Genomic DNA, 7,589 nt, shown 5'->3' with positions numbered 1-7,589 from the left:
GTTAGGATGGAGCCACACGGCGTCGCCACCCGATCAGGCCGCCTTGCGAGGTGGGGCGGGGTGGGGAAGAAATGTTTTAGTCCAGTCAGTAAAATTTTTCTCTCATAAAAGGTCCCGAAGCCGCAGTTACCGTGTACCTAAAATCTGTTTTGTTTGCTTCATAGGTGTGCCAGACGCGGTCAGCTAAAACCATCTCCAAGCTAGCTTACCATAACGGGGTGGTGATCGTGAAGTGTCCCGGCTGCGGGAACCACCATGTCATCGCTGACAACCTGGGGGGGTTCTCGGACCTGGAAGGAAAGAGGTAGGTGCACCAGCAGCGCCGTGTTCAGGAGGGCAAAGGGCTGAGGGGGTGTAACTGGAAACTCCTGAGCTGATACGTTATTTTTGAAAAGCTTTTAAAATGTGTTTAGAGAAAACCAACGTTTTGGCAGGGATAATTCTATTTCATCCAGTTTCTTAAAGTGCACAAGTTGAGCTTCATAATCTGTTACCTGCCTGTCGCTGCCTGGGATCCAAATAAATGGTGCGAAGCTGCAGCAGGAGCAGTGTTACCAGCACCCTGTGGGGTTCTTCTGCCTCATGCTTTACCAAAGCACCGCGAGGGTTCCCTGGCATAGACCCATGTGATGCTGAACGTCAATGGTTTCTGACTCCCAGAGATACCTTTAAAAATTTGTTTGGCCATAATTGCTCTGTTATTGATTCTAATGGATGAAAATAGTCCATGAAGGTTTGGGTGCTTTTATCTGCTTTTGAACTCAGTGGAGAAATGCCATGGTGCTGCTCACGCGTGACTCACTGTGTTGTGTTACCCTGGGTGCAAAGCGTGAGCCAGCCTGTGCTTGACTCTCCGGTCCAGCCTTTGCTTGGTGTCACTGTTGGTTTTCCAATCGCTCTGAAGGAATATTGAGGAAATCTTGGCAGCCAAAGGGGAGAAGGTGAGACGTGTGGCTGGTGAGGAAGCCTTGGAACTGCTTCTGGAAAACTCAGCAGATACCGGGTCGCAAGGTCAGCCCGCAGAGGGAGAAAGCAGGGAAGCCCCCCCAGAGGCTGGCAGCAAGGGACAGACCTGATGAGTGGGCTTGGTGTCGTTCTGCTGACACAAGAGAGACTCTGAACCTTTATTCCCTGATTTCGGTGGTCTGTGTTTGAAATAAACTGGGCAGTGGTCTTTCTTTCTCTGGTGTCTGGTTTTGTTTTGCATAGTTCTGCCTGTGTCCAAGCCCATGTTTGTAGGGCCGGATGGAGGGTATTTTACCAGTGCGTGTTTTGCTGACATTTAGGCAGGTCTCAGTGCTCCAGCAGCGTCAGGAGCTGCTTTGCTCCCTGCTGCGAAGAGATCCATAGTTCTTCGTCTCCAGTGACTGGAGCTGGAGGCTTCAGCAATCTCACCTGGCCTGGTGCAGGTGCTGCATGGCCACAGCTGGTGGAGGTGCTGAAGAGGCAACTGCTGCCACCTGAGGAGCTGTGCCCTGACCCTGCCTGGCTTTGCACAGCCCAGGGAGGCTCCAATCACCAGCGCTTACTGCAGCCACCTGCTGCTTTTTCCCTTCCCTTGCCACCTCCCAGGGTTGTGTTTCTGTGCCCCTCGTGCCAGGGCTGGAAGTGGTCTGTGTTTGTGGGGAACAGTGTGAGCTGCCCTGTGGGAGTGTTCAGCCCCCGCACTTGGGGCAATGAGTTGGCGAGTGGCTCCTGGCACTGGGGTTATGCAACTTCCTCGCGGGTGAGGGGGAGGATGGGCGGGAAGGCAGAATTAGTATTTGTGAAGCATCTTGGAGATAAGTGGAGCACCTAGAAAGTTGTCTTCGAGTTGCTTGACAGATATTGAGGTGCTTATTAAAGCTGCTGCATGTTAAGATCAGTTAGAAGAAAAAATAATAATGTAATAAATGAAAAATGTAGGCGTTTACCAGCAAATAGTGATGAATCAGGCAACGAGGTGATCATACTGCACTTCCTCTGCCCACGTGGAAGTTTACTTCTCCTGAGGTCCAGTAGCCTGAAGTCCAGTAAAGTATCTGCTTTGTTTTAAACTTGCAGACAAAGAATAATTCAGGTTGGAAGAGACCTCTGGGGGTTTCTAGTACAACCTCGTTGTTTAGAGGAGGATGCTCAGGGTCTTGTCTGGAATACGTCTGAGGATGGGGATCTCACAAGCTCTTTGGACCTTGACTCTGGCCTTTGGCCAATCCCATAGTGAAGAAAACCCAACCCCAAACTGAAATCCCCTGTGTTTCAGCTTGCACCCCTTGCCTCCTTCCTAGCCACTGCACTGCTGAGACAAGCCCGTCTCTGTTCTCTGCACACCCTCTCATTAGCAAACTGGGGACAGCAGGACAATCCCTGTGTGTCCCCAGGCTGAACAAACCCCATTCTTTTGGCCAGACTTGCCTAGGGGCTCATGGTCCTTAATCGGGCAAGTATTCAGTGAGGGCGTTGCAGGTGTCAACAAGAGTTTAATGAGTTTTCTGAAGCGTTTGCAGTCATTGTGCGCGTCGCATTATGGATCAGAGTGTCAGGGAAGGAGTTAGCTTTTTCCATTGGTACCTAAGTTCTGGGTGATGAAACAGTGTTGAAGGACAGGAGCTTCATCCATCAGCCAGCTTGTGTGTGTTCAGACCCTGGTGAAACCCGGCTCTCTGACACAGTGAGATGCCGGAGCAACCCATGCGATAATTAAGCAGCAGGAGTGTGGCACCTTGGGCTGTTGCTGCTCTGTTGTGAGGTGCTGGCACATATTAGGACTCCGCTGGGAGAGTGCTTGTTTTATTACCTTTTGCCTGACAATCCCCCTGTGCTACTGCCTGCGGTGGGGTGGAACAGAGCAGCCTTTGCAGGAGCCGTGTTCCCTTGGAAACAGCTCATATAGCACCTGACTTTTTTTTTTTTACTGTTTTCCTGACCTTTCTTAACCGTTCCTGTGCCTCAGCTGTGGAACTGGGGTGCTTGGTTTTGCTGTGTTACAGTAGAAACTGCTCTGGCTGATGGTGTCCCTGCTCACCGCAGGGCGGGTTGGACTTGATGAGCTTTAAAGGTCCCCTCAACCCAAACCACTCGGTGAAGAACTGCAGCACAGTGTGTCCACGTTGGCTGTCTGCAGGTTTTAGTGTCTCCTCAAACCAGCATCCTCCAGCACTCACTGTGGTGGAGGCAGGACCGTGCCCAGCTCTGCAGCACCCAGAGCTGAGGGTGGCAGGTGTTTTTCCTGCTGCTTTGAAGGTTCAGGACAACATATGGACAAAACAAACAGGAGTGGCAGATGATGGGGAGTGGGCAATGCTTTGGGCAAGGCACTGGGGTGGAGCACAGGGCTCGCTGCCCCCCAGGGACTCAGCACCAGGCACTGAGGCTGCAGGAGGTGATCGGTGCTGCTCCTGAGAAAACACTCGGCTTTCAGCTGGGAGGAGAGAGGGTTGCAGCGAGGACATTCGTGTACGCTACAGAAGGTTTTACTGCGAAGAGCTTGCAGGTAAAAAAAAAAAAAAGACTGTTCTGCTCCCTTCTGAAGCAGGTTTTTCTGGAAAAAAAAAATCCTGTCACAGGGCAGAGTGTCTGTTCTTGAAGGAGGACAGCGCTGAGCACGCATTGTCTAAAGGAGCCCAGCAGAGCTTGCTTTAGCCCAGGATGAGGCAGTGTGGAGCAGAGAAGCAGCAGCCTTCCTCTTGACCAGCAAGACAGGGAAAAAGTGACCTGATGGCCTGGTGCAGCAATAATCCCACCCAGCACCTGGGTTTGCTGCAGAGAGCGCAGCTGTACTGAGGAGCCGTGCGGAGCCTCCCCAGGAATCTGCCTGCCAGCTGAACTGGCAGCAGGGCAGGTACGGGTCTTTTCCTGTCACCTCAGTGCGGGCAGTGCGGAGGGCACTGGGGGCTGGGAGATGACTTGCTGCTATTTGTGCTGCTTGCACAGGGTGCGATGTGTGAGTTCGGGTCCTCCAGGCCCTGCTGTAGAACACCTGGGAGCTCTGGACCGGCGTATCCCTTCCTGCAGGCTGAGAGCTTGTCCAGGCAGATGAAGACCCGGGATGGCTGCAGCAGTAACAGCACCAGGCTCCTGAGGTAAGAGTGGAGACTCAGCCCTGGTGTGACTTGGCAGATGAGCGATATGAAAATCCCCAGGCTGCACATCGGCCCTGGCTAACAAGCACTTCTCAGGGCTGATGTACAGCTGAGTGTGAGAGAGCAGTATCTTGTGTTTCTGCTGGATTTTAGTGTTCCTGTTCCCCTCAGACCTGCTCTGGGGCCGGTATCCTGCACTCCAGCAGTAGTAACTCACACTTTACAGCTGCAGCAGCACTGTTCCTGCCATCCAGAGCCAAACAGGGAGTTGACTGGTGTTAGCGCGGCCCCGCGCAATCCTCTGGGGATTCACACTGGAGAGGTCTTCCCTAGGGAGAGCCAAGCTCAGCAGGCCTGCAGTCAGTCCCTCACTGGGATTTCACCTCTGGGTATCTAAGCCTCTGTCCTTTGTGCACCTGGGAGCAGAGTTCCACACAGAGACATTTAGTGTCCAGAGAGGCATGAGAATGCCTGATGAGAACAACCCTGTGGCTCTTTGTTAATCTTTGATCGGAACTGGCAGGGGCCAGCCCAAGTTAGCCAGGCGTGGGAAGACCAGCTGTGACTTGGCTTTCTTCTCCCAGGGCTCAGGATCCAAAATCTCCTGCTCCCAGCCCACTTTATAGCACATTCTAACTGGCTGCTCATGCCTGCTGCCTGCTGCTTTGTGAGTACCTTCGCCCCAGGCTGACGCCAGGGCTTTGCCCAGCACTTGCTGCCCTTTCACCCTGGTCGCTGCTGCCGGGGAAACCAGACGCAGCTTTTGGGCCAGGCGCTGAGAAGGCACCAAGACAGGGCCTGAAAGAAGAAGCTCGGCCCTGTTCCTAGAGGAGGGCTCAGGCTGAGAAAGGCCAAGTTGTCTCAGCCACTGCTCATCAGCCCTGTCGTCCTGGTAACTTCTAGGCCATGGCTCGGGGCAGGGAATGCTCAGGGTTTTGTGTCTCAGAGTGAGAGTGTGTGTTGAAGGTGGGCAGAGCTGGGGCTGGCAGCTGCTGCCAAGAGACCCGCATGCTCTTAAGGTAAAGGGAGGGGTAGGTGGGTGTGTACAGCCTGTTCTTAACACCCGCACATGCTGATGTCTGGCACAGCAGACCACCTCCCTCCCCCACCCCCATTCCAGAGGGCAAAGCCTGCAGGCTGGCCAAGAAATAATGGAGGTTAATTATCACTGAAGCTTAGACACAAATATTTATTAAGCACAACCCCCCCTCCCCTTGAGCTGTATTCGCTTCTAATATATTAATTCATTTGGCAGATTATTTTTTAGAAAAAAAAGTACCTGTGGGTTGGAAATTCCCCATTAAAATGACATTAGCAAATGCACATGTAAAAAATAAATAAGCTCATACATTCAAGTATATGGCAAATAATTAACACCTCTGAAAGCTTAACGGTCAGATTCCAGTTCACCACCTGGTTAAGCTGCACAGGCCCTGGCCTACAGCTGGTCAAGTCCTCTTCACCTCTAATGGTCTCCTCCTCTTTACAGATGCACACTGGGTTGGTACAAAGGTGGCTGGGCAGCATCTCTGCCCCTTCTCCAGAGCTCAAGCCAGCCCTAGGATGGAGGGTGAGCCTTGGTGAAGCCACATTGATGCAGCAGTGCTGCAGGTGAGTGCTCCCAGGTAGTGGGTAAAATGCAGCCACCCCTCACCATGGTCAGTGCAGGCAGTTCAAAGCCCCATGAGCAGCATCACTCATCTGAAAATGTTACTGCTGGTTGGAAATCAAATTCCCATCAAATGCATTTCAAAGAGAAAGTGCTGATTTGTTCTGTACAGGAATGTCTGCTTGGGCAGAACTCATCGCTGGAGGGTCTCAAGTCCAACATAGCTGATCCAGTCAAGCAAAAGAATAAACACTCCACCTCCTGCAGTAGGATTCCTGCTCCCCTCCTCCTGGGGCTGGCTTTTCCACCGCTCCAAAAGGGAAAGGAATGAACATAATTGCAGACTCCTGCGCCTGTGTGTGGGGAGCAGCCGCGTTCCCAGTCGGCACCCTGGGCCGGAGCTCTTGTGAGGCTCCATGTATTGCAGACAGAGTGGGGAAAACAGGGGTGCCTGGCCGGGAGCTGCTCTGCAGGGACCAGGAGGACCTCGGTGCTGGTTTGGGGAGAAACAAGGGGAGGGAAGGGCTGTTAGCCCTCACTGCAGCTGGACACAGAAGGGAGGTGGGGATGGTTCTGCTTGCTCTCCTGCCAAGCCCTGGCCAGAAAACTTTGTGGGTCTGCAGGCTTCAGCCCCGGGCACACTCACCTGCGCACTGGAGTCCTGCATGAGGCTGCCACCTCAGCGGCTCCAGAAACAAGGAGCTGCTGCCCATGCTCATGTGCTGCATGGCAGGGCAGGACCTGCCTCCCTTCCCCAGCACAGACCCCTCTTGGGCCTGCAGTCACCTTTCAGGCTTCAGCCTAGGCTGATGCTGGGCTTATCCAGAGGTAACTGAATCCCCCTAAAGCCCAGGGTGAGCAAGGCTGTGCCGCTGGGCAGCTCTGCAGCTGGGGGAGCAGAGGGTGTCCCGGGGCTCACTGTACAGTTCTCAGCAGCCCTAAAATAAACTCAAAGGGTGTGTGGGACTGTGACTGGGGCAGGGGTGAGGTTTTAAAGGACAGGTGGAGTCTCTGACTTGGGCTGATTTCCTCCTGTAGAAAGAACAAAGCTGAGCAAGACGTTCCAGGGAAGGATCCAGAGCAGTTTGTGTCACCTCATGGTGCAGGCAAGAGAGGAGGACTTTGAAATGGAAAAGGTGCTCTTCCCTTCCCCCATTAAATTACAGTTGTTGTGGAAATAAAAGACATTGAGGCTGGAGTTAACCCTGCTCTCTGGGCTCCTCCTTTGGCTGACAGGTTCCTGGGTTTGTAGACGATAAGCAAAGGGGCTGCCAGAGTCCTCTTTCCTCCTGCTGTGCCCAGTGTCACAGTGGCTAAGAGTCCTTCAAAACCCTGTTTAAACAGCGCAGGAGCACTCGGCTTTGAGACCACCCAACTTTTTTTCTTCTTATTAAAAACCAAAATGAAACCAAATCGACCCCCCCAAGCCAAACCCCAATTCTTAGCTGGAACCAGGGCTCTGCTGCTCCTCTGCTGCCTCTTCCTGGGCTGAGGCCAAATCTACCCGCTGCTCATCCATGCGTTTAGCCTGGACACGCTGGATGAGGCTGAAAAAGTCTTCGTCCGGCATGGTGGGGCCACGGGGGATGGAGTCGGGTGGCGCGCAGCGCTGGTCATCTATCCTGGAGGACTGCACAGGGAGGAGAACGGGCTTTAGAGCTGAGCACTGACCAGTCTTGTGGTGGAAGTAAAAGGACTAGGACCAGCACCCACAAGGTGGCTGGAGCACTCGCTCCCCCTCCAGGGCTGCAGTGCCCCAGCACTGTTTGGAAGGTGGGTTCTCCAGCTGCCCTCTTGCTCATACAGCAGCAACAGGTAAAAAGAAGGACCTGGAGACAAAGACCAGTCCCTGCCTGGGCACCCGGGGCTGTGGGTGGGCAGCTGCTGGCCACAACCCCTCCCCGCAAGGCCGGGGGGGT

The 7,589-nt window shown here is 53.6% G+C and overlaps 2 protein-coding genes across 2 annotated transcripts in view; one reads left to right on the top strand and one right to left on the bottom strand.

Annotated features, from left to right (window-relative positions):
* Positions 1-164: 164 nt before the first annotated feature.
* DNLZ (DNL-type zinc finger) lies at positions 165-1,076 on the top strand (the record flags this gene model as incomplete). Its single annotated transcript, XM_010133887.1, has 2 exons — positions 165-304; positions 905-1,076. Coding segments are annotated over 2 exons (312 nt in total), but the record flags the coding sequence as incomplete, so codon positions are not given.
* Positions 1,077-7,012: 5,936 nt separating this feature from the next.
* The window catches only part of LOC104491457 (G-protein-signaling modulator 1-like), a 3,647-nt gene continuing 3,070 nt past the window's right edge, over positions 7,013-7,589 (bottom strand). The window contains exon 3 of the mRNA XM_010133886.1: positions 7,013-7,300. Coding sequence (XP_010132188.1) covers positions 7,112-7,300 — 189 coding nt within the window. The 3' untranslated portion in view covers positions 7,013-7,111. The remainder of the gene's footprint in view (positions 7,301-7,589) is intronic.

The sequence above is a fragment of the Buceros rhinoceros genome, unplaced genomic scaffold (assembly GCF_000710305.1).
Source record: "Buceros rhinoceros silvestris isolate BGI_N320 unplaced genomic scaffold, ASM71030v1 scaffold31603, whole genome shotgun sequence".
Classification (NCBI taxonomy): domain Eukaryota; kingdom Metazoa; phylum Chordata; class Aves; order Bucerotiformes; family Bucerotidae; genus Buceros; species Buceros rhinoceros.
Note: the sequence above shows the minus strand (reverse complement) of the source record. Positions and strands in the feature narration are given on the sequence as shown.